We start from the raw sequence: 25360 nt of genomic DNA, 5'->3' as shown, positions 1-25360 counted from the left end.
TGGCTGTTTTTTTTGTTTTTGTTTTTTTAGTTAGACGAGCCTGTTTCAATCACTCACCCCAGCAAGTTCCATTTAATAAATCGCGTGTTGCAGTTTAGTCCCTCCAGCGTCTGGATTTCTTTGTGTGTCAGGTGAAAGTCGTATACCTACGCAGAAGAAAGAGCCTTTAACTCCAAGCCCAGGCGCCCAGGTCTGCTAGGAGACGCAAGTCCACAGCAAAGCATGGAAGACACGGGCGGATATTCTGTAAGGCTGGGAAATGCAGCCCTTGGAGTCTGAATGGTACCAGGAGGCTGGATATGGGGAATGGCAGGGTGTGGCCGTGGGACTTCCCCAGGAGTGAAAGTAACTTAAAGGACTTGCCGGTACTCTGGAAGCCTGAGGAGGGGCGTGGCCTCCACCGGAAGAGGCGGAGCCTTTAAATCCCCAGGCCCTTTAAATCAGGATTTAAAGGGCCCGGGGCTAGGGCTGTGGTAGCAGCAGCTGGGAGCCTCAAGCCCTTTAAATCACCCCAAACTCCCAGCTGCAGAGGTGGCTGGGAACCCTGGGGTTCAGGAGCAATTTAAATGGGGGGATTTAAAGGGCCCGGGGCTCTAGCTGCTGCTACTGCAGCAGAGCCCCAGGCCCTTTTAATTGCCGACGGAGCCCCAGGGCTCCAGCAGCAGGGCCAGGAGCTCCGGCTGTCGCTACCCTCCAGTTCCCTTTAAATCGTCTCCAGAGCCCTGCTGCCAGAGCCCTGGGGTAGTGGCGGCAGGCCTCCGGTGGCTATTGAAAGGGCCCAGGGTGGTAGAGGCAGCGGGAGCCCCGAATGCTCCATGTTCTTGCCGGTAGCCACTGCACTTTTTCTTACCGGTCCTCCATACTGGCCTGTACCCACTTACTTTCACCTCTGGACTTCCCCAGCGCGCACATGGCAGGTTACTGTGTGGCAAGCTGCTGTGCTGAAATTTACCCTCTGCCTTGCCCCGCAGCAGACAGGCCCAGACATTTTGTGTGTGTCTCTCTCTCTCTGAGGCTAAGGGCAGACCTTCTGTTGGGGGCCCAGCTCTGAGGATTTGTTCAGCACAGCTCTACCAAATGGGCATGGCCACTCACTCAACTCCTCAGTGAAAGGACAAAAATCCTGCCCTCACATGTCTGGGCCACAATCTATTCCCACAGCCGCTTCCCTGGCTGGATGTGTTTTCATCCAGATCGTCACAGCTGGAGCCGGGACAAGAATCGCTATGACGGCTTCCAAAAAACTCTGGTAACGGGCTTCCCAGGTACTGCGTCACGCCACCTCTCACAAGTGGGGGGGGGGCATGCATGCCAACCCAGGCTGTTTAACAGCCAGACCTCGCTCTGTGGTGTGTCTTCTACGAGGAGCAAAGCCACTTAGGTCTCCAAGCTGAGGGCCTAAAAGCGTATCCCTGGACCGAGGGGCTAACCCTCAGGCTAGCAATACTTAAGGGTCCCTTGAACTAGCCATTCAAATCCTGCTGGGTACAGCTCAGCTTTGGTACAAGTCCCCAGCTGTCGCTTGTGTGAAGCGTCTCACCCTGCTCTGGTGACAGTAACACCTCAGCCATTGGCCAGGAGCGGAAGAGGGCTCCCGGCTCGCTAGCCATCCCCGTTACCTCTGCGTTCTCCACGATGCGGGCCGGGGTGATGCTTTTCGGGATGGTGGCGATGCCCCTCTGAATGTGGAAGCGGATGAGAACCTGCAGAGAGGGCAGGAGCTGGTGAGCCAGGATACGTGGCTGGCGCGGTGGCCGGGGGAGCACAGCCAGCGCGAAGAGACGGAGAGACCCATTTTTCCACACTGCACCCCCAACCCCCTGTGTAGCTTAGATAGGATGTTGCACGTCTATATAGAGAAACACCACTAGGGCCAGTGCTGTTCCCCGCTCACCTGAGCGCTGGTTTTTCCATGCTTCTGAGCGATCTCAGTCACTGTGGGATTCTCCAGGAGAGGCACAGGGCTGTTCTCCCCCGAAGGCCTGAGGGAAGAGGATTTGGAGAGTCCTGAACAACGGCTGCTGCTCTTGGTGAACAGGCAGTACTTTGCAAACAGGAGGCTGGTGGAGAGTCGCCTTCCCAGCACCGCTGGAAGGCAGCAAAGCCTCCTGCTGCTGGTTGGAGAAACGGGGAAGGGAAGGCACTGAGGGATTCTGTCACTCCCCCTGAGCCAGCGACAGGGTCGACAAACGCCCGTTGGTGCTGCTGCGCAAACACCGGCTGCTAACAACAGCCAGGACCCCTCCCTGGCCCAGCTCACTCAGCCTCTCCCCTGCTTTGTCACCGTGCGGCGGGGCTGCACCCCAGAACTCATCACGCAGGGGGACCCCTGTTACATTGGCCAGGCTCTTGATAAACATAAAAGAATCCAGTAAATGCTAGTGGGCCAAGCATCTCCACCCATGTCAGTGAAATCAAACCGGAGTGACAGCAGAATCCGGCCCAGTTAGCCTAGCGAAGATCTCAGCCAGACCTTGGCTGGGTGGGCCAGGGTTACCAGCCACGAAGGAAGAGGACCCAGCTTGTATCTCACAGCCAGCCCAGGCTACAGAAACACCTCCCAGGCCTCCAGCTCACACTCACTCCAGTTGCCAGACAGTCAACACAGAGCCCTTCAATGCCAGTTCAGGGCAGAACTGCCCCTTTGTGCTACAACTGTGTGCTGTGGGCATCTACTGTCCCCAGAAGGTGCTTTCTGAGTCATGGAATCATAGAATATCAGGGTTGGAAGAGATCTCAGGAGGTATCTAGTCCAACCCCCTGCTCAAAGCAGGACCAATCCCCAACTAAATCATCCCAGCCAGGGCTTTGTCAAGCCTGACCTTAAAAACCTCTAAGGATGGAGATTCCACCACCTCCCTAGGTAACCCATTCCAGTGCTTCACCACCCTCCTAGTGAAATATTGTTTCTTAATATCCAACCTAGACCTCCCCCACTGCAACTTGAGACCATTGCTCTTTGTTCTGTCATCTGCCACCACTGAGAACAGCCGAGCTCCGTCCTCTTTGGAACCCCCCTTCAGGTAGTTGAAAGCAGCTCTCAACCCCCCCCTTCATTTTTCTCTTCTGCAGACTAAACAATCCCAGTTCCCTCAGCCTCTCCTCATAAGTCATGTGCTCCAGCCCCCTAATCATTTTTGTTGCCCTCCGCTGGACTCTTTCCAATTTTTCCACATCCTTCTTGTAGTGTGGGGCCCAAAACTGGACACAATACTCCAGATGAGGCCTCACCAGTGCCGAATAGAGGAGAATGATCATGTCCCTCGATCTGCTGGCAATGCCCCTACTTATACAGCCCAAAATGCCGTTAGCCTTCTTGGCAACAAGGGCACACTGGTGACTCATATCCAGCTTCTCGTCCACTGTAACCCCTACTCCTTTTCTGCAGAATTGCTGCTTAGCCAGTCACCAGCATCGACTGTGGAGCAGCAAGACCCCCACCCCTTCTACCTCCCCCTCTTCTCTGATTAGCTTACTGGCCATTCTCCCTTTACAGGTGACTTTTGGAGCACGGTTCTGCTCTGAGAAACCAACATCATTGGAGTCCGTGACTCCAGATCACACATGTACTGTGTTCCTCTAACGGCCGTGCAAACCTCGCTCCGGGATCCTAGAGCCACCCTGGCTTCCTTCCGGCGCCCACGCTCACAAGGCAGTTGCTCCTTCTGGAATGCAGGTGGCGGTTCCCCCAGGGATACCCGAGCCAGACTGGAATCCGGCTCCCTAGCGGGGGGAAACGCTGATCTCTAAACGTTAACAAGCAGACAGTCCTGTGTGTATTCACCCTCCAGCACAGCCCACTGCTTTAGATCTACCCTCTGAGGGCGCATGTTAGGGGTGACTTACCAGGGCAGGGCAGGGCAGCCAAAGGGACTGTATGCAATGAGGACAATCCCCTTAGACTTGCAGTACTCCACCAGCTCGGGCTGGGTCAGATAGGGGTGCAGCTCCACCTGGTGGAGAAACAGTTATTGTATCTCATGGCTCCATCCCATTGCCTCAAGGTGCTCATGAGTGGGCTCTGAAGTGCCGGGAAGTCCTTCCCTAGGAGGGACGGGTGCAGCTTTCATTGGAAAGCCCAAAGCTGGGGCCTGGTTTGCTGAATATTAGGAGCCTCCATAGCCCCAGAGTCAGATGAGCCTCCCTCCTGCCCTGGGCAAGTCTTCTCTTCTCTGCCCAATCCCACATGCCTCTCCCAGCATGCTGGACCGAGCATCAGATGCAGCCTCCTTCCTCTACACCCTGGCCTAAGAGAGGGGAAGCAAGGCTCAGGTTGCAGATTTCTGCCAGATCATAGAATATCAGGATTGGAAGGGACCTCAGGAGGTATCTAGTCCAACCCCCTGCTCAAAGCAGGACTAATCCCCAACTAAATCATCCCAGCCAGGGTTTTGTCAAGCCTGACCTTAAAAACCTCTAAGGAAGGAGATTCCACCACCTCCCTAGGGAACCCATTCCAGTGCTTCACCACTCTCCTAGTGCACCAGGACCTAGTGGATCAGGACTGATCAATCCCACTTCACAGCATTCCCCAGGGCCGCCTCCTGCAGCGTTACCTATTGGCCAGTGACAGCGGCTGGCCTGGAGAAGGGACACATGACCGGCTGCAGGAAGGCAGAGCCTAATTGATTAGGCCAGTGATTCTCAGCCTTCTCCACACCACGCCCTCCCCCCTACGTTAAGAGGCAGCTTGGCCTAGTTAGGGGCGATTCGGAGCCATGAGACTTGGGCTTTAACTTCCCCCTCTCCATGATTGTTTCCCCTTCGCCCGGCTTGTCTGTTTGGACCTCTGGCTTTTCAGTGCAGGGACTCTCTCTCACTGAGCACAGTGGGGCCCCAAGCTTGGTTGGGCTCTGTGCTTCTGGGATACAAAGAAGCCCTTTTGGGGCCAAGCCCTCAAAGAAGGAGCACAACCTCTCTGGCTCTGCCCAAGCTGTGAACCCAGCACTCAAAAGTCTGCTTAGCACAGTACAGAGGACGACACAGCGGCAGCTTCCCAATTACTATTTCCAACTATAAGGCCTGGTCTACACTAGGACTTTAATTCGAATTTAGCAGCGTTAATTCGAACTAACCGCTCAACCGTCCACACCAGGAAGCCATTTAATTCGAACTAGAGGGCTCTTTAGTTCGAATTTGGTACTCCACCCCGGCAGGTGGAGTAACGCTAAATTCGACATGGCTAGCTCGAATTAGGCTAGGTGTGGATGCAAATCGAACTTAGTAGCTCCGGGAGCTATCCCACAGTGCACCACTCTGTTGACGCTCTGGACAGCAGTCCGAGCTTGGATTCTCTGACCAGCCACACAGGAAATGACCCGGGAAAATTTGAATTCATTTTCCTGTCTGGGCACTTTGAATCTGACGTCCTGGCTGGACATCGGGGCGAGTTCCGCAGCACCTGCAACGATGCAGAGCTCTCCAGCAGAGGAGTCCGGCCAATCCAAGAATAGAAAGAGGTCCCCAGCATGGACAGACCGGGAAGTCCTGGATCTGATCGGTGTGTGGGGCGAGGAGTCTGTGCTGTCGGAGCTGCGCTCCAACAAGCGGAATGCAAAGACCTTCGAGAAGGTCTCCAAAGCAATGATAGAGAAAGGATACGGCCGGGATGCAATGCAGTGCCGCGTGAAAATCAAGGACCTGAGACAAGGCTACCAAAAAGTCAGAGCGGCAAACGGACGCTCCGGAGCCCAGCCCCAGACATGCCGCTTCTACGAGGCACTGCATGCCATTCTAGGTGGGTCTGCCACCACTGCCCCACCAGTGACCGTGGACTCAGTGGATGGCATAGTGAACCTGGTCAGTTCCTCCTCGATGTTCGCCGATGTGGAAGATGAGGAAGGGTTTGTGGAGGACGGTGCAGGCGACAGCGAACACAAAACCGCTTTCCCTGACAGCCAGGATCTCTTCATCACCCTTCAAGAGATCCCCTACCAACCCTCCCCGGCCGTTAACCCGGACTCTGAATCAGGGGAAGGATCAGGCGGTAAGTGCTAGAAACATGTAAACATTTATTTTTTATAAAACAGGTATAAAAAATAGAAATACTATATATAAAATTTTCAATGAAAAACTATATGAAAAGTAGGTCCACACATATAGGGACTGAACAATAATCCTCCAGGGACAATTCAAGAAAGGTCTCATTTAGGTCCTCGAAAAGCCTCCGCAGGAGGTTCCTGGGGAGAGGTGCCTTGTTGGGTGCTCCGTGGAAGCACACTCTTCCGCGCCAGGACATCCTTATGTAGATGGGAATCATCGCCTCTACAAGCATGGCCGCATATGGTCCTGGTCTCTGCAGGGCTTCCCTTAGCATCCGCTCTTTGTGACTCCGAGGGACCCGCATCAGGGTGATCTCGTTCATGAAATGCTGCATCTAATTAGGGCAATTAGTGTATTGTTACTGTTGTGAATGGTTGACTTTTACTTTGCATAACAATGACCCTCGCTTAACAGCCACGTGTTGTAGGCCACATAGGAAAAGCATACATTGATCTTTCCCGTGCACTGGCGGGAGTGGCTGGAAAAGGGTCAGAGTATATGATTTCCAGATTGCCTTTAGCGGGAGGGCACAGCTATCCATTAACTGATAAGCAGAATGTACTGTAAGGCTTACCAGGACTGTCTGCTAGACGGATTCAGCTGTCTCTCCCCACTTGTCCGCTCTCCTGTGCAATGCCGCAGCCAATGAGAGCGTATTCCGAAATCTCGAACTTGTCCCGAGATCTCGTGAGACTTGTTGCCCTGTATGGTCTTGTTCAGAGAAACTGACTAGACTGTGTTCACTGTTCGCAAACATGTATCTGTTCAAGGAAATCAGTTACTTTTCCCATCACACAGCTTCGGCTCTTTCCCGGACTGCCCCGGCATCCCCCTCGCAGAGGCTGGCGCAGATTAGGCGGCGAAAGAAAAAGACTAGGGACGAGATGTTCGCGGAACTGATGGCTTCCTCCAGAGCCGAGGCGGCAGAGCAGACACAGTGGAGGGAGACCCTATGTCAACAGCATCGCACACACATCGAACGGGAGGATAGGTGGCGGCAGGAAGACCAGCAGGCGACTCAAACGCTGCTTGGGCTAATGAGGGAGCAAACGGACACGCTCCGGCGCCTTGTTGATGTTCTGCAGGACCGCAGGCAGGAGACAGAGCCCCCCTGCAGTGTATCTGCAACCGCCCTCCCCCGCCAAGAAGTCCTGCCCCCCCCTCACCCAAAAGTACAAGACGGAGGGGCGGTAGGGGCCGTGAGAACTGTCACTGCACCACTGCATAGCGCCTAATGTACCACACACCTCTCACGCTATACATTTGTAGAAGTGCTTCCCTTACAGGCTCACCCAGTCCCAAATCCAAGTTTCATCCCCCCACTGTGTATTAGATTATTAAAAGCTGTTTGCTGTTATTCACTGTTTCGGTCACGTCTTTCGTGTCTAGGGTGACCAGATGTCCCGATTTTATAGGGACGGTCCCGATTTTGGGGTCTTTTTCTTATATAGGCTCCTATTACCCCCCAAACCCTGCCCCGATTTTTCACACTTGCTGTCTGGTCACCCTATTCGTGTCAGAGAATTTCTTTGTGTATGGGGGGGGAGGGGATTTATAATTGCACGATATAGCCTACATTACCAGGGTACAGACTTGGGGGCATGATCAACTGCAGGGCACACACACACTGCAGTCAGTAGGCACCAGGGTCACTCTGTGTGGTGTATGCTGCCCCGGGTCATTCTGTGATGTGTATGCTTGTCCAGGGTCCTAGCACCTGCCACCCTTACCATGCATTTCCACCGTAGCAACGAGCCTCTCCGCTGCCCTGAGCCCCAGCAAGAGCCCTCATCCACGGACAGATACTCACCCTTCCCCCACACCCCTCACCCCTTCCTACGCCCAAACCCGCAGCCCACTGCCGTCATCCAAACCCCTATCCAAAGAAGGCACCACTCGCCCCTTCCTGCAAACCCACCCCTTGATGCACAACCACTTGCAACCGTCCCCCACCCCAGAGACCTATGTAGGAGCAGGAGGATGTCATTCCTCTATGGAACAAGCGGTCTGTACATCAGTGCACACCGTGCCCAGCACAGTATGCGTCCATGTTTCAACAACTGAACAGAAATGCAAAGTAAAACAAAGATTTATTAATAATGAGTGTAACAATTAATTGTATTTAAAACGTGCTTTGGAAGTGGGGGAAACTTGGAGAACGGGGTATGTAACCGCAGATCGAAATCGACACATACAGACACAGGCCCAGGGTCAGTTTCTATTGAAAGCAAGTGGAGAGTCAAAGGTTACCCTGCTCTCCGAGGAAACTAGCTTTCAAAGCCTCCCGGATACACAGCGCTTCCCGCTGGGATATTCTCTCGGCACGGGTGTCTGGCTGAGCGTAAACTGCAGCCAGGCGATTTGCCTCAACCTCCCATCCGGACAAAAAGGTCTCGCCATTGCTCTCACAGAGATTGTGGAGCACACAGCAAGCAGCAATAACTACGGGGATATTCTTTTCGCTGATGTCCGAGCGAGTCAGTAAGCTCCGCCATCTCCCCTTGAGACGTCCGAAAGCACACTCCACCACCATTCTGCACTTGCTCAGCCGGTAGTTGAAGAGTTCCTTCTCTCTGTCCAAGGCGCCTGTATAGGGCTTCATGAGCCAGGGCATTAGCGGGTAGGCTGGGTCCCCGAGGATCACTGTAGGCATCTGCACATCCCCAACCGTTACTTTGTGGTCCGGGAAGAAAGTTCCTGCCTGGAGGCGTCTAAACAGACCAGAGTTCCTGAACACACGTGCGTCATGAACCTTGCCCGCCCACCCAACGAAGATGTTGGTAAAACGTCCCCTATGGTCCACCAGTGCTTGCAGCACCATAGAAAAGTAGCCCTTTCAGTTAATGTACTCGCTGGCCTGGTGGGCTGGTGCCAGGATAGGGATGTGAGTCCCATCTATAGCCCCACCGCAGTTTGGGAATCCCATCGCGGCGAAGCCATCTATGATGTCCTGGACGTTTCCGAGAGTCACTACCTTTGAGAGCAGTTGCTCAACGATTGCGTGGGCTACTTCAATCACAGCAACCCCCACGGTAGATTTGCCCACGCCAAAGTGGTTCGCTACTGACCGGTAGCTGTCTGGCGTTGCAAGTTTCCAGAGGGCTATGGCCACTCGCTTCTGCACACTCAGGGCTGCTCGCATTCGGGTGTCCTGGCGCTTCAGGGCAGGGGACAGCAAGTCACAGAGTTCAAGGAAAGTGCCCTTACGCATCCTGAAGTTTCGCAGCCACTGTGATTCATCCCAGACCTGCAGCACTATGCGGTCCCACCAGTCCGTGCTTGTTTCCCGGGCCCAGAATTGCCGTTCCACACCATGAACTTGACCCATTGCCACCATGATCTCCACGGCACGGCGTACCCTGCTTTGTGAGAGGTCTGCGCCACTCTGTGAATTCCTGTCCTCACCGCGCTGCCGGAGCCTCCTCGCCCGATTTCTCAGCAGCTGACTGTGGAAGAGGGACGATAAGGTGCGAGGAGTTGACAACGGCCATAAGTGCAGCGATGATCGCAGCGGGCTCCATGCTCGCAGTGCTGTGGCGTCCGAGCTGTAACCGACCAGAGAAGGGCGCGAACAGATTTCCCGCCGGAGCTTTCAGGGAGGGAGGGCGTGATTGACGGTTCTATGATGACAGTTACCCAAAACCACCCTCGACACATTTTTCCCCCCAGCAGGCATTGGGGGCTCTACCCAGCATTCCAATGGGCAGCGGGGACTGCGGGAACTGTGGGATAGCTTCCCACAGTGCACCGCTTCCAAAGTCGACGCCAGCCCCGTTACTGTGGACTCAGAAATTCGAATTAGTGTATTTACTGTGGATCCACAAATTCGACTTCATAAGGTCGAATCCACAAATTCGACTTAAGTAGATTCGAAATAGTCTTGTAGTGTAGACAAGGCCTAAGCAGCCCGATGCAAAGGTAGCATAAGCACTGCCCGGAGCGCAGATACCATTGCTACAGGCAGAGCAGGTGAGAGAGACAAGCTTTCGAGCTGCACAGAGCTGAAGGACACTCACCCGCCTTGTCTCTCTCATAGCCGGGGACCAGCCTAGACCGCCACGGCAAACGACACCATTACAGGTGTAACTCATACGCTGCCCGATCACAAGCCTTTACCTGGTTGGCGGCAGGTTTGATCCTGCACACGGACAGCAGCCTCTCCAGCTGGGAGATGTTGAAGTTGGAAACCCCCACCGATTTCACCAGGCCTTCGTCCACCAGCTTCTCCATCGCCTGCCAGGAAAACAAAGAGGTGCTGGATGATTTAGTTGCGGATTGGTCCTGCTTTGAGCAGGGGGTTGGACTAGATACCTCCTGAGGTCCCTTCCAACCCTGATATTCTATGATTCTGTGCAGCAGGTCACGGGCTGGGCCCGCACAGCTGGGGAAACCCAGGGGGCTGCTGGAATAATGGGTGAGTGACAATGCACTGGCTGGCTTTGCCAGGGTGCTGAAACGCTTGCAGCTGCCACCGGCTTCACCTGGAGCTGTGGGCGCTCAGCACCTGTGTCAAAGCCCACCACCTCCTTAGGGACGTCGGCCCAGATCCTCCAAGGGAGTGAGGCACTGGTGCCTGTATACCTTTGAGGAGGTGGGCCCAGGCGCATGGACCAGGCGCAGCGATTGGTGCTCTCATGTGCCACAGAAGATCCTGGCCTGGTGCTTACGTTGGCAGAAGAGGGTACCAATCATCCTTGGACATTAGGAAAAAGTTCCTAACTGTCAGGGTGTTTAAACACTGGAATAAATTGCCTAGGGAGGTTGTGGAATCTCCATCTCTGGAGATATTTAAGAGTAGGTTAGATAAATGTCTATCAGGGATGGTCTAGACAGTATTTGGTCCTGCCATGAAGGCAGGGGACTGGACTCGATGACCTCTAGAGGTCTCTTCCAGTCCTAGAGTCTATGAATCTATGAATCCTTCCCACCATTCTGTCCTCCAAGCCCACCCAGGGTAGGCGTGCAGCTCCTGGGACGACTGTGATCAATTGGATTCAAGTGGCGGATCTCCATCTCTCCACGTACTTAGGTTGGGCCTTCAGGCAGTGCCGAGAATGTAGTGCTTTAAAACGCAGCCTCCGCCTCGGGCACCCGCACAGCACAACTTTGCCACGCAAGCTGCAGTGATGTGCCCGAATTCGGCCTTCTGCACACGCCCAGAACAACTGAGGTGAAAGGGAGCTGACTGGAATCGGAGCTCTAGTCCCCATTCGGAACAGGTTTAAAAATATTTCCATCGGCACGTGAGCACGGCCTGTCTCCTCCCGTGACGAATTAGCTCCTTCTCGGAGCCTTTGTACATTTTAAATGAGGCCATTCCATTATCTCCAGCCAGACTAAAAACCTGCCCCGGCTCGTGGCTCTTAACCTCGCTGGTAATTACCACTTGCTACGGCGGCAGGCGCGTTCAGCCTGTCTCTTGGTCTCTTACAGCCAGACAGCAGAGGCTGCTGATGGGAAATATATGCGAGGAACGCAAGCCAGGCATGGAAATCGTTACGACTGGAGGGGGATGGGCAGCCTACGCTGCTCTTTCCTCACCGCTCACTGTGCGCTATGGGAGAGCCCATGGAAGCTAATGAGAGTCTTTCCACTGGCTGCAAAGGGCTTTGGATCAGGCCCTGTGTGCTTATGGCATCCATCAATGGTGCATGTCACCCAGGCATGCAGGAGGTGGGAATCAGGGCTTCCCCTGGTAAGGGACCCCTTCAAGGAACCCTAGAGAGACCCCCTCCATCCTAAATACCTCCATGTGGTTCAGGTGCCATATCCCATTGCTAGTGCGCCTTTAGTTCACGCGGTAGCTGTTAGGATATAGATATTCAGGCCTGTCTGCAAAGGCCTATACTTTAAGAATTTAGGTGTATTCTTATCACTTAGCTAGTTATAGAGGTATAAAAGAAAGAATCAAAGATCACTGTCTGTGTAATAGCAGCAAAGAATCCTGTGGCACCTTATAGACTAACAGACGTTTTGCAGCATGAGCTTTCGTGGGTGAATACCCACTTCTTCCGAAGAAGTGGGTATTCACCCATGAAAGCTCATGCTGCAAAACGTCTGTTAGTCTATAAGGTGCCACAGGATTCTTTGCTGCTTCTACAGAACCAGACTAACACGGCTACCCCTCTGATACTTGTCTGTGTAATGGCCTTCTCTTACTGTGACAGGCTAAGATGTAGTTAGGCAGCCATAAGCTGGGAAGTGTATGGTCACATCCTCACATTCCAAACTAGTCACATTGAAATAAGGTGCTATTGGGCTATTAGGAATACAATCCTGCCCTGATATTTATCACCTCCAGAGAAAGGGAAGAGCCTAGAAGATGTAAAAGGAAACTTAGTTTGATAGCATCCTGTCTGGCAAGAACTCACTTATGAATAGACACAGCTGGAAAACCCTTATGTCTGTATAGATGTAGTTGTGAAATCCTCACTTCTGTATTGTTTTGTATGTTTATTTGCATGGTCTCTGGCTGGTTCTGTAATTGTTTCTGTCTGCTGTATAATTAATTTTGGGTGTAAACCAATTAAGGTGGTGGGGTATAATTGGTTAAATAACCATGTTACGATATGTTAGGATTGGTTAGTTAAATTTCAGTAAAATGATTGGTTAAGGAATAGCTAAGCAAAACTCAGGTTTTACTATATAGTCTGCAGTCAATCATAGAATCTCAGGGTTGGAAGGGACCTCAGGAGGTCATCTAGTCCAACCCTCTGCAATCAGGAAGTGGGGGAGGGGAATGGGAACAGGGACCGGGGATGGGGGAATTAAAATCATGTCTTGCTGAAGGGGGAAATGGGAACAGGGGATGGGAACAGGAACAGGGACACAGGCAAGGCTCTGTGGTGTCAGAGCTGGGAAGGGAGACACTAAGAAAGGAAACTGGAATCATGCTTGCTGGAAGTTCACCCCAATAAACATTGAATTGTTTGCGCCTTTGGACTTCGGGTATTGTTGCTCTCTGTTCATGCGAGAAGGACCAGGGAAGTGAGAGGGTGAAGGAATAAGCCCCCTAACAGTAGCAGCTTGGGCTGAGGTGTAAAAAGTCCCAGGTTCTGTTCCTGCTCGTGACCCCCAAAGAACATCATTGCACTTGGCCTGATGTGCTGCCTCTTACCCTCCAGGTGTCCACGTAATCCACATCCGACTGCAGAAGCAACCCGTCCTTTTGAGGCATGAGCTCCCCGCTGATATTCTGCAGGGGAAAAGACCAAGAGCCACTTTCTAGGGGGAAGCATCCCATATGCATCTCTGGAACTGCTGAGAGTACTGGCCTGACTTGCCAAGAATTAACGAGTGGTGAGGCATCAAACACCCCAGCTGGCCCATTCATCCCTGGGGAACGCCCACCACCTCTGTCAGAGTTATTGCAATAGGAGGAAGTGCTAAAGAAAGGCAGGGGCACTGGATTTTTTAAGCTGGATGATGCAGCATCAGCGAGGTCTGCATGGGGCTTTTCTAGAGAGTGAATATCCCAGCCTGTTTGCTTGACCCTGCTCCCACTATTCCAGTCACGGGGAGACAGTCCAGGCTCCTGAGCTCAAAGGAGAACGAGGCTGGGTCACAACTTGGATAGGAGACTCCCCTGCTCTGGTGTTGCTGAGTCAGTGCACATCCATTTCAGCAGTAAGTGTAATTACCCCAATAGAGTTTAGCCCTGGTGTTCTCACAAGTCCCCCTCCTCTTACCAAAATTGCCAAGAGATCCTCATTGATCGTGGCTGGTCAGGATGAGTCTTCTATGTTCCATCCAGAAGACCCATCTACAGTAACACACGGCCCAACACCCGATTACCCTCGATTTTCCCTACAGTTCAACTGGATCCTCTCATTTTCTTCATTTCCCAGTCTAGATTATTTTGCTGTTAAATAGTTGCTGTGTTCCACCCCAGAGGTGGCAGCATTCCAGCTGCCAGGGAAGCTATCCTTTATCTGTCTCCCATGGGCACTTTGTGACTACATGAGCCAAGTTCTCTGTCGGCTTATGCCATCCATCCATGGAAGTCAGGCAATGGGGCCCAGTTATTCCTTGTTTCTAAAGCCCTTGTAGCTACTTGGATGGAAGGTGCAACAGAACCTTTATCTTATCACCATAATATCTGAGCACCTCACGCACTTGTGAGGCAGGACAGTGCTGTTAGTTCCATGTGACACAGAAAGAACTGAGGCCCAGGGTCTATCAAGTGACTTGCCCAAGGTCGCGTTGTAAGTCTGTGGTTAAACTGGGAGTTGAACCTAGTAATCCTGAGTCCCATCTTTGCATGTTAGCCACTAGAACATGCTTCCTAGAAATGCAAAAGGAAACCAGACCAATACACTCAGGGGCTATCGACCTGCCACGGAGGGACAACCCAGCCTTCCTTGTTTTGCCTCTTGACAATTGCAAATGGAAACCCAGTTCTGTCCTCAACTGACTCATCGCCATGTAAACTGCTGTGTGGCTATGGGGAAGAAAGGGAAATAAATGCCATCAGCTCAGAGAGAATCCACCTTACCGGAAAGCCCATTGGAGAGTGCATGAGATAGAGATCCAGGTAATCCAGGTTCAGCATCGTCAGGCTTTTCAGGAAAGCCGGCTTCACATCCTGCGGGGCGTGGAAGCTGTTCCACAGCTGCCCAGAGAAGATAGTTGCATTATTAGTTGTATTCGAGGAGCACCTAACCAAAGTGAGGGCCCTTTATGCTGGGCACTATAGAGAGAGGCAGTCCCTGCTCTGCAGAGCTCAGTCTAAATAGAAGAGACAGACCCAGGGTGGGAGGAGAAACGTGGAGGGGAGGGGAATTACTCCAGGTCACACAGCAGGTCAGTGGCAAAGCTAGGGATAGAGCCCAGGTTTCTAGACTCCCAATCCACTGTCTGTTCTATGGGAACAGGCTGCCTCTGTGATATGGGGGCATGGTCAGACAAAGAGTAGGAGAACGGGAGTATAATGAGCTGTATTGATGGGGAACCGAGGCACACAGAGAGGGAGGGTGTGACAGAGCCAGGAACCAAAGCCAGATCTCCTGAATCCCAGGCCAGCGGCTTGACCCCAGCACCATCCTTCCTCTCTAAGAGCAAAACCGACATCCCTTTCCCCAGCATTTTTCTCTATACAAATGATGTGTTTCCTCCTGGCCTTAGAGCAACAAGTCAAATGTTGCTCTTCATTCTCTGTCCCTGCTCCTATTGGTCTGCTCTTCTCAGCAAGAAAGCAGGAGGAGGAGCCAGCACCATGTGACCAATCAGCTCTCAGGTACACCCAGCTTGGAAATCTTTTCTATTTAGCATTCCATTGCCGCTTATTGTTTGTTGTGGGCACCTACTGTGAGCCTTTGTTACTTGCATCATAAACAGTCTTAGATAATATCATAAGTATAGCTTAGTCTTGAGAAAAGACGACTGAGGGGGGCCTGATACCAGTCTTGAAATATGTGAAGGGCGGTTATAAAGAGGACTGGTTTCAGAGTAGCAGCCATGTTAGTCTGTATCCACAAAAAGAACAGGAGTCCTTGTGGCACCTTAGAGACTAACAAATTTATTTGAGCATAAGATTCCATGGGCTACAGCCCGCTTCATTGGATGCATGTAGTGGAAAATACAGTAGGAAGATATATATCAGAGAACATGAAACAATGGGTGTTACCACACACACACTAATGAGAGTTACCAGCAGGAGAGAGAAAAACTTTTTGTAGTGGTAATCAAAATGGTCCATTTGCAGCAGTTGACAAGAAGTTATGAAGAACAGTGGGTGGGGAGGAAATAAACATGGGGAAATAGTTTTACTTTGTGTAATGACTCATCCACTCCCAGTCTTTATTTAAGCCTAATTTAATGGTTGTTGTAATATTGCAACTTCTAGGTCTGTAATCGAATGGCCAGGGAGATTGAAGTGTTCTCCAACTGGTTTTTGAATGTTATAATTCTTGACGTCTGATTTGTGTCCATTCATTCTTTTACGTAGAGACTGTCCGGTTTGGCCAATGTACATGGCAGAGGGACATTGGTGGCACATGATGGCATATATCACATTGGTAGATGTGCAGGTGAATGAGCCTCTGATAGTGTGGCTGATGTGATTAGGTCCTATGATGGTATCCCCTGAATAGATATGTGGACAGAGTTGGCAATGGGCTTTGTTGCAAGGATAGCTTCCTGGGTTAGTGTTTTTGTTGTGTGGTGTGTGGTTGCTGGTGAGTATTTGCTTCAGGTTTGGGGGTTGTCTGTAAGCAAGGACTGGCCTGTCTCCCAAGATCTGTGAGAATGATGGATCATCCTTCAGGATAGGTTGTAGATCCTTGATGATGCGCTGGAGAGGTTTTAGTTGGAGGCGGAAGGTGATGGCTAGTGGCGTTCTGTTACTTTCTTTGTTGGGCCTGTCCTGTAGTAGGTGACTTCTGGGTACTCTTCTGGCTCTGTCAATCTGTTTCTTCATTTCAGCAGGTGGGTATCGTAGTTGTAAGAATGCTTGATAGAGATCTTGTAGGTGTTTGTCTGTCTGAGGGGTTGGAGCAAATGCGATTGTATCGTAGAGCTTGGCTGTAGACAATGGATCGAGTGGTGTGGTCTGGATGAAAGCTGGAGGCATGTAGGTAAGAGGACTGTGATCAATTGTTCTCCATGTTCATTGGAGGTAGGACAAAAAGTAATGGGTTAAACCGTTGGCAAAGGGGATTTAGGTTAGATATTAGGAAACTTTCTAACTCTATGGGTAGTTAAGCTCTGGAACAGACTTCCAAGGGAGGTTGTGGAATCCCCTTGCTGGAGGTTTTTAAGACCAGGTTGGACAAAACTGGTCAGGGATAGTCAAGGTTTACCTGGTCCTGCTTCAGTGTAAAGGACTGGACTTGATGACTTCTTGGGGTCCCTTCCAGGCTGACATCTGACATTTCTGTGATTCTATAGTAGCTATGGGTGTGCTCCACAAAAGTGAGATGTTTGTGTATATGCAGATAGCACTAATTCTATTAACTATCGAATGGCATATAAGAACATGTAGCACTACTGGGCAAAAAATGGAATTTGAATCCTGTGGAAAATTCCAACGAATTGATATTTCTAGTAGGGTGAAAATTCTGAAAATTTTCTATTTGGAAACATTGAAACTTTTAATTTTGCTAAGGTCAAAACAATACAATCTGGAACCACACAAAATATGCAAGTGGAAGTTAAATGAAACGAGAAAGTCGAAACGATATGTGTTGACATTTTTCCATCACAATTTCACCAAAATTGAGATGTTTCTGCAGAATGGTTTAGATGTCAACAAAATTGCATTTTCCAACAGAAACCTGTGCCATTGTCCATTTTTGATCATTTCTACTAAGTTAGAAAGTTTAATAAAATTGCTCTGCACTGGGAATGGCAGCTCTTTGACAATTGTGTTTCAATTCACAAGGCATACAGTACAGCCAGCATCAAGCCTTCATGAGTCATAGAATCATAGACTATCAGGGTTGGAAGGGACCTCGGGAGGTCACCTAGTCCAACCCCCTGCTCAAAGCAGGCCCCCCAGAATCCATGAGATTGGCTTAAAAACCATAGGGTCTTATTTGCCTTCTGGCCTTTCGGGGGTCTCATTTTGCAGCTTCTGTGAATAACAAAGAGGGCTAGGAAATAGTTTTTTATTTAGCGGAGGCTGAAATTTTCACCCTATCATGAATCCCGGAGCAGAGGCCATGAGAAAAAAAAAACACCCAGTATCCCAAGTCTTGGGGTAACTTAGAAAGAATTGGCAATCCTGGGCTTCTGTTTGGAAGGAAAACGGGGCTCACCTTGCTCACCACATAGAGCTCATCTCTCTTCAGCCTCCCTTCCCCGAGCTTCTTTTGAAAGGCTGCTCCGATCTCGGTCTCGTTCTGGTAAAAATAAGCACAGTCGATGTGCCGATATCCAGCATCTAAAGCTACCTCCACGGCTTCCTGAACGGCCCCCGGGGGAGACTGCAAAGAAAGCAATAGATGCATTACCGCTTGCTATCTAATCTTCCCCAGAGCCACGCTCCTGGGGCTAACGAGCTACATTGATTTACACCAGCTCAATAGCTTGGGACCTGTCAAGCCAAACCCAGGGCCAGGCCTTGTCCACACTTGGATAGGAGGTACCCCTAGGGAATGGCTGGGTGCTGCAAACTCCACATGTGGTGCTCGTTCTTCCAAGTCGGTGTTAAAGCAAGGCCCCAGCATGGCGCTAGGGGGCGCTGTGGTGCCCACAATGCCACCTTTCAGCTATGGTGTATAGTGGCACTCCAGCCCACATTCGGTTGTTAAAAGGGTCCCACAGCACCCCGGGCAAGAGAGCTTCAGCTGCAACTTTGCAGAGCCAAGCCTCATGGAATATTTTGTTGCCTTGGAGACTAAAAGGGCTTTGGGTAGATGCATAGACGGGGGTAACAAGGTCGTCCTTTGCTGCACCAGTCCCTGGGGGCTCATACGCCAAAACTACCAACATCCATAGGCTCAGAGGCACTTCAAACATTAGTTTCTACGTGCTCCTGCTGTTCATGGGTTTGCAATAAACATCCACGCACATCTAATAGGCTAAGAGTCTTTGCCTCTCTCTTTGCTACCAGCCAGGGCCGGCTTTAGGCCTATTCCACCAATTCCCCTGAATCGGGCCCCGCGCCTAAGAGGGCCCCGCGCCCTTCCCTGGCTAGAGACGCCTTTTTAATTTTTACTCACCTGGCGGTGCTTCGGGTCTTCAGCGGCACTTTGGTGGCGGGTCCTTCAGTGCCGCTGAAGACCTGGAGCGAGTGAAGGACCCACCATCGAAGTGCCGCCGAAGACGCGGAGCACCGCCTGATGAGTACAAGCCCCACATGTTTTTTTACATGTGTGGGGGTTTTTTGTTTTTTTTTAAGTCATCTCTACCGGGGCCCCGTCAAAACTCTTTGAATTGGGCCCCACACTTCCTAAAGCCGTCCCTGCTACCAGCCCAAGCAAAACCTTCGAGAATTACCATGTTCTCTCTCGAACAAAGAGTCTGATCCTACGTCCATTGAATTCAATGGGTCTCTTTCCACTAACTTCCCGGGATGTTTACAAGGTTGAGTTAATACTCAGGCAGATTCATCTGCTCTGTCACCCAGCCGCACCCTGGCTGTGTGGGGAACACAGCTGCTGAGAGCCCTCTCTGTACCAAGCCTGCTTTAATTAAAGCGTTTACCCAAGAGTGGAGGCCGGCATGCCCCTGCCTGCAAAGAACACAGAGACAAAGAGCAAATGCGGCGTCTGACCCAAACCGATTAACTGGCACTTATGCACGGTTGTTCCTGCCTTGGAACAAAGGGAAAGCAGGTGGGGAGAAGTGTAGACCCAGCAGGAGTTATGCCAAGAGGCAGGATCCCTGAGGTGGATTGAACACAGCTGCACTCATCCCTTGTAGTGCCAGGGCTCTCTTGTTCTTGAAAGTGATCAGTGTTTAATCTGCTCTTGCTATCGGATGATCAGTACATGAGAGAGCCTGTAGTTGGGTGGGCTCCCTGCCTCACTCTCCCATCTAGCCAAAATATTGCTCCCACACGCTCGCCAGCATCCTGCTTTGCATCTCTACTTCCAGATCCTCTTGCTTTCAAGACTTTGTATGCACCCGCGGCTCTGTTCTCCCAATGTCCTGCTCTTCTCTCTAGCTGTCCTCTCCCGTCTCCCGCACTCTAACGTGCCAATGCTGGGCTTTAGATCTCAGGCCCTGGTTGGAAATTCACCCCCTCTCATCCCAAAATACCGATTCAACAAGATCAGGGCTTGCGCCATGGGTGGCATGGTGCGTTGGCGCAGATGACGCCCACCCTGTACCTCTCCCATGAGGCTGACAAAGAACATCCCATCTCCAAGGCTGCCAAGCCAGCAGTCTTTCATCAGAATTCAATTCCCAACAAAGAGCTCTTTGAAAGGAGATTAAGGTAGACAATTACCTCTCCCAGCGCTTTCTCGGGTCTCCTGAGCGTAGCTGGCAGCAGATGCCTGAGACAAGGCTGAGAAAGCCATGGGGCACCACATGAGCATCCCGTGTCCCAGGGAAGTTTATTAAAGGATTAAACCGACAATGATTATTTAATTGCACAACAAAGCAAATGAATCCTGATTGGCCTCAAAGGGACGCCGCTTCCCTCCACCACAAACGGAGCTCTGCCCTGGCACGGAGACATGAAAACCGCCTTGGGGACCCAGGATCCTTTGTGAAAGTAAGGACCAGACCTGGGGAGCAGCTACATCTATCCTGTGGCCCCAGTCGCCCAGTGGGCTACCAAAAGGACCACCCCCCCCAGCCCCCTACAGTCCCTTCTCTCTTATTTTCTCACTTTCATCCAACTCCCACCCCGTTTTTCCTGGCTCCTCTTTTTGGTACAGCCTAACACTATCGCTGCAGAAGGGCCACCCATTAAGACCTCATCAAACACTTGAAAGTGAGACCAGTCAAACTATTTTGCTTGGTGCAATTTTGTTCCAAAATAGTCAGGCCGGACAAAGATGTGGCTTTGCCTTTTACCTTAAAAGCAGCAAAGAGTCTTGTGGCACCTTATATACTAACAGACGTTTGGGAGCATGAGTTTTCGTGGGTGAATACCCACTTCGTCGGACGCATGTAGTGGAAATTTCCAGGGGCAGGTATATATAAGCAAGCAAGAAGCAGGCTAGAGATAACGAGGTTAGTTCAATCAGTGAGGATGAGGCCCTCTTCTAGCAGCTGAGGTGTGAAAACCAAGAGAGGAGAAACTGGTTTTGTAGTTGGCTAGCCATTGACAGTCTTTGTTTAATCCTGAGCTGATGGTGTCAAATTAGCAAATGAACTATGCACCCTGCCCGCTCACACCCCATATGAGCCACTTTGGCAGTCAGGATTGCCAGAGTTGTAGGAACACCTTGGCCATCTCCCCCTTGTACTTAGCTGTTAAAAAAAAAAAAATCAGCATTTACTGCATTGATTGAACCCAATGAGAACAAACAGAGGACAGCGCTTCTCAGCACTGGCAAGCCAGCACTTTACATAAGTGTTATGCATTTATTCTGCAACTCCCATTCTCTTTCTTAGGACCACTGAAGTCAATGGGAGTTTAAACATTAGACTTCAGTTGGTTTAGAGTGGTCCTTGTAGTAAGAGGAGGCCCTAAAATATAAACCTTGGTATCAGAGGCCTGGTATGAGGCCTGAGGCCTGATCTAAAGTAATGGTCAAGACTTTGCTAACATAAAGCAAAGTTAAGCTGTGAGCCAGAGGTAGGCCCTGCTCACAGAAGCTGGCATGAAAAGGGCTGATGCTGCATAAACATATATTCACCTAGCATAAACACAGCACTAGAACTCACTATACTGAAACATTCCATAGATAACAGGAGGACAGGCCGACCCATCCCAATGACAGGGGCAAAAGGGTAAAATGATGGATAGAGTTGTTTTGATCGAACCAACATGTACAAGGTGAGGGGCGGCACTGTAATACGTAGAGAGGTTGAACCTTGCTGCGTAGAGGGGTGGCACCTCAATACGTCAGGTGTGATGTGTAACTTGTTTGTATCTGTGTATAAGAATGCATCCTTGGGGTGGTGTCTTTGTCCAGCCTAGGGGGCAGTGGAAATCTCGCCACTGACTGAGCTGAGTCCATTGTCAGGGAGTACATATGTACTGGCTAGCTGTATTGCAGCAGCACCTTGGACTACGTTTGCCAGGGAGCCGGAGGCTGTGCTTTTTTCGACAATAAACCTGGCCGACGTGCCTTCGTACCTTACTAGACTTTGTGGTTATTGGGGGTTCTCATCGGGTCTGCTGTGTCAGCTATCTGCAGAGCTGGGGCAGCACACAGAGGGAACTCACGCACGCAGCCGAGTGATATCAACATTGGAGAGAGCAGAGTACCACACCGGTACAGCTCTGACAACAGTCCTCAAATGAGTATCTGCCTCCTGTAAATCGACTGCCAGGGAACTCAAAATACTGTTATGTGGGGGATGTTAATTATCTTTGATCTACATACAATCACAGCTCTGGTTAAAGCCAAAGCATGTGCTAAGCACCTTTCTTTCAGGCTCAAGAGAAGGAGCAATTAAGCCCCTTTATGTCACGAGATACATGGCAACAGTAGAAGCCACCACCCAAGTCAATGGCAAGATCAGAAGCTGAGCCATGTGGACATCACTGATTGCAAATAGAGGCTAGGCCCAAGTGTGCGTGCATATGTATGTGTGTCAGCAAGAGAAGCAGTTGTGTGGGGGAGCAGAGAGAGAGCTCCTTGTGGCCTGGAACTGCTGGAGAGGTAGGCTTGGAAACTGAAAGCCAGGAAACGGCTTGCTGTTTGTTTCTATTGTGTTCAGGGAAACAAGCAAACTGTGTGTGTGCCTTCTTTGTAAACAAAACAGGATCCAACGAAACAAATACCTATCGTCAGTTTCTTTTCCTAACCAAAAGAGACTTGCCAGACCCTGAAAATTTCCTCATAGTGGGGCAATGGTACTTAACATGTTTGTAGTCTAGTCTAGTGTCTAGTATGTACACTCCCCACACATCTAATCAAGGCTCTGCATGTTTGTGGTTTACTTGGCGCTATGTCTTCACTGCAAGAAGAGGTGCATTTACGCAGAGATCACTACTTCAATGTAAATTCCAAGTAGAGACATGGCACAGGGGTTTATTTTTTTACTCCAATGTAGTAAGCTCCTGATGGATGAAGGGTGGGGAACAGGGTTGACCCCAACTAGCTACATGGAGATAAAAGCTACCACTGCCTTGTCTCCAGTAGGATTTTGCTTCAAGAGAACTATCTTGAGGGATCAGCTGATGGTAAACTACAACCATGTGCCACCCGGATCGAGTGTGAGGGGAACATCCTGACTAGTATTTACAAATGTGTTCTGTACCTCGAGCGAGTCAGTGACCCTGAGCTGAAAAAATCTAGCAGAGATGTGACTGAGAATGGGAGTGTCCGTAGCCCAAGGAATTAGTAACGGGTTATAAATAAATAAGATTGCATTGCCCAGATTCTGAACTGCCCCTGGGAAAAGACCCAGAAATACCCAACTGCAGCCCAGAACGCTGCTGCCTTCCCTGCCTGGTAATACAACAGCGGATCCTCATCAAACCTCTAGCATATCTGCAGGGACGGGACAGCTCTAGCCGCTGGGCTGTGAGAGAGCCTGTGTTGCCAGAGCTGACATGAGTCTGCTGTCTGAAAAGACAGTGAGATGCCACGCAGGATTTAAACTCTATTTGAACTCCAGCAATAGCACTGAAATTCAATTTGTGCCAGTCTCTAACGCCTCTTGGTCATTAGGCCCTTGGGCTTCTGGGTTTGTGTTCACTCTTGTTTTGGCAGCTTTGATTTTAAACGCACAAAGGGAGAGGACTGGAGGAAATGGGCTAAGATTACATTAAACCAAAGGCTGATGTGTCCATGTCGGCTCGGTCGGAGTTCCAGGAGCCCAGTGGGATGCAAAACTCGGCATGATCTGGATCAGTGGTTCTGCTTTCGGCCTGTCTTTGTGCTATGCTTCAGCTCCGTTCAAGCCAGAGCCCCCTGCCTGACAAATCAGTTGCTTCGATTCAAGTCACCTTGGTTTAGATTTGGTCTAAACCAGAAAGGGGCCATGTGCCCCTTGGATCGTACTCTGCACCCTCAACTCACTGCGAGGGATGAGCACGCTGCAGGCTCAGGCCCTGAATTGTTGATCCCAGCTTGTGTGGAGCACCCGCAAGTAGGGTGACCAGACGGCAAGTGTGAAAAATCGGGACAGGGGGTGGGGATGGGGAGGGTAATAGGAGCCTATATAAGAAAAAGACCCAAAAATCGGGACTGTCCCTATAAAATCAGGACATCTGGTCACCTTACCCACAAGCCTCACCGACTTCAATGGAGTCGAGAGCACTTGGGGTAGATTCACAGTAGGCCTAGGTAGCGAGTTGCTAGGTGCCAGGGCTCCTCACGCATCACAAGGTGAAAGTTGGGCACCTTACCCAGAGGTTCTCAGAAGCGAACGTGCTGAGCAGGGAGCAGCCTACGGACGCTCGGAGTGAAATGCAGAGGAAAAGGACAGGCCCCAGATCCACAAAGCGAGCCGGGTGCCTAACTCCCATTGGTCTGGGTCTCAGGCACTTGAGTGACAGGCCAGAGGGCGGGGTCTCTCGCCACTCTGGATCCTCAGCTGTGAACCCTCTCTGGGAGTTAAATGCATAAACCAGCTGAGCCCTTTCTCAGAGAAAAACAAAGCGAGAAAAGCTCCCCCACCCCCGCACACGCATCCACACCACAGGGTGCTCACAGGGTAAGTGGGAAAGTCAGGTTAAAGCCCTCGCTCCAGGTCGGGCAGAGCTGGGCTTCAAACCTGAGTCTCCTACACTCCCGGTGGGTGCCCCAGCCACTGGGTTACTGGATACTGATCGACACAGACACACACCGCGGCCTGACTGGCTTGTGTGTGGGTCTGGTGTGCTTGGAGCAGATCTACTGGATCTGGCCCTGCAGGCGAGATCGGCTGAGGAACTCCTAGCTGGAGAATCCCACTGGGGTTTAGGCATGAGCACGGGCTCCGAGCAGCTTGTTAGCCCTGGAGTGGCATCAGGATTTAGCTGGCTTTGCAAATGCCACTGGTGGAAACGTAGGCACCTCCAGGGTTAGGTGGCAGCTGAGCCGTGATTTTGTGAAGGTCTGTGGTGCTGAGCTGTTGGCCTTTGGCACCTAAAGAGACACACAGGCACCTAAGTCCCTTTGTGAAACCAGCCCTGTGCCGGAGAGCTCAAGATCTTGCTGGCTTGCGCCCTAGAGAAGTGTTACCCATCACGGATCTCTCGAAGGAGCTACTCATGCATTGGCTCTTGGGGGGGAGCACGTGGCTGAACAGAAGCCCCAGAGGAGGAATTTGCCACTCTCAATATTTCTGAAATGTCAGTGAAGAAGGGGGAGCACCCCATGTCCCTTCGTCTGGGGCAGCCACTGGAAATTCAAACACTCTGTGCCGCCAGAGAGCTGCTACTCAGATCCAACTGGCTGGGCTAACTTGGATGATCCTGAATGACTGACAAGGAGACACAGGATGGAAGTTAGCCAAAGCTGGTATGTAAACTCACCAAGACGCAACTTGCTACGGGGAGAGAGGGGAGCAAATCAAAGTGAGACGGGGACAGCGGCATTTACTCATTAGCTTTGTTGCTTTTCCTTGTGCCAGCCGCCCAGTCCTGGCAGGGGCTGGACACAGATCCAGCAATCATGGGGCAGAAACACCTTCCTTGAGCTGATTTTCGCTGGTGTAATGTTGTTACTACTGGCCCCGCACTTAGTGGAACACGCCGCAGGCGATTTCAGTGCTGCACATTAAGCAACTCAAATATGGAGTTAATTCTAACAGAGCACAT

General features: G+C 51.1%; 1 protein-coding gene and 1 long non-coding RNA gene across 2 annotated transcripts in view; one reads left to right on the top strand and one right to left on the bottom strand.

Moving 5' to 3' along the window:
• Positions 1-25360, top strand: part of LOC123363770 — a 53787-nt gene that overhangs the window by 7500 nt on the left and 20927 nt on the right. The window lies entirely within an intron of this gene.
• LOC123363766 (1,5-anhydro-D-fructose reductase-like) overlaps positions 1-25360 on the bottom strand; it is a 34766-nt gene that overhangs the window by 2211 nt on the left and 7195 nt on the right. The window contains exons 2-9 of the mRNA XM_045005121.1: positions 17799-17966; positions 14537-14653; positions 13160-13237; positions 10159-10275; positions 3847-3953; positions 1895-1982; positions 1620-1703; positions 58-146 (exon numbers count right to left, since the gene is read on the bottom strand). Coding sequence (XP_044861056.1) covers positions 58-146; positions 1620-1703; positions 1895-1982; positions 3847-3953; positions 10159-10275; positions 13160-13237; positions 14537-14653; positions 17799-17966 — 848 coding nt within the window. The remainder of the gene's footprint in view (positions 1-57; positions 147-1619; positions 1704-1894; positions 1983-3846; positions 3954-10158; positions 10276-13159; positions 13238-14536; positions 14654-17798; positions 17967-25360) is intronic.

Source organism: Mauremys mutica, chromosome 2 (genome assembly GCF_020497125.1).
Source record: "Mauremys mutica isolate MM-2020 ecotype Southern chromosome 2, ASM2049712v1, whole genome shotgun sequence".
Taxonomy (NCBI): Eukaryota; Metazoa; Chordata; order Testudines; family Geoemydidae; genus Mauremys; species Mauremys mutica.
The sequence above is the reverse complement of the archived record's forward strand: the minus strand, read 5'-3'. Positions and strand labels throughout refer to the sequence as shown.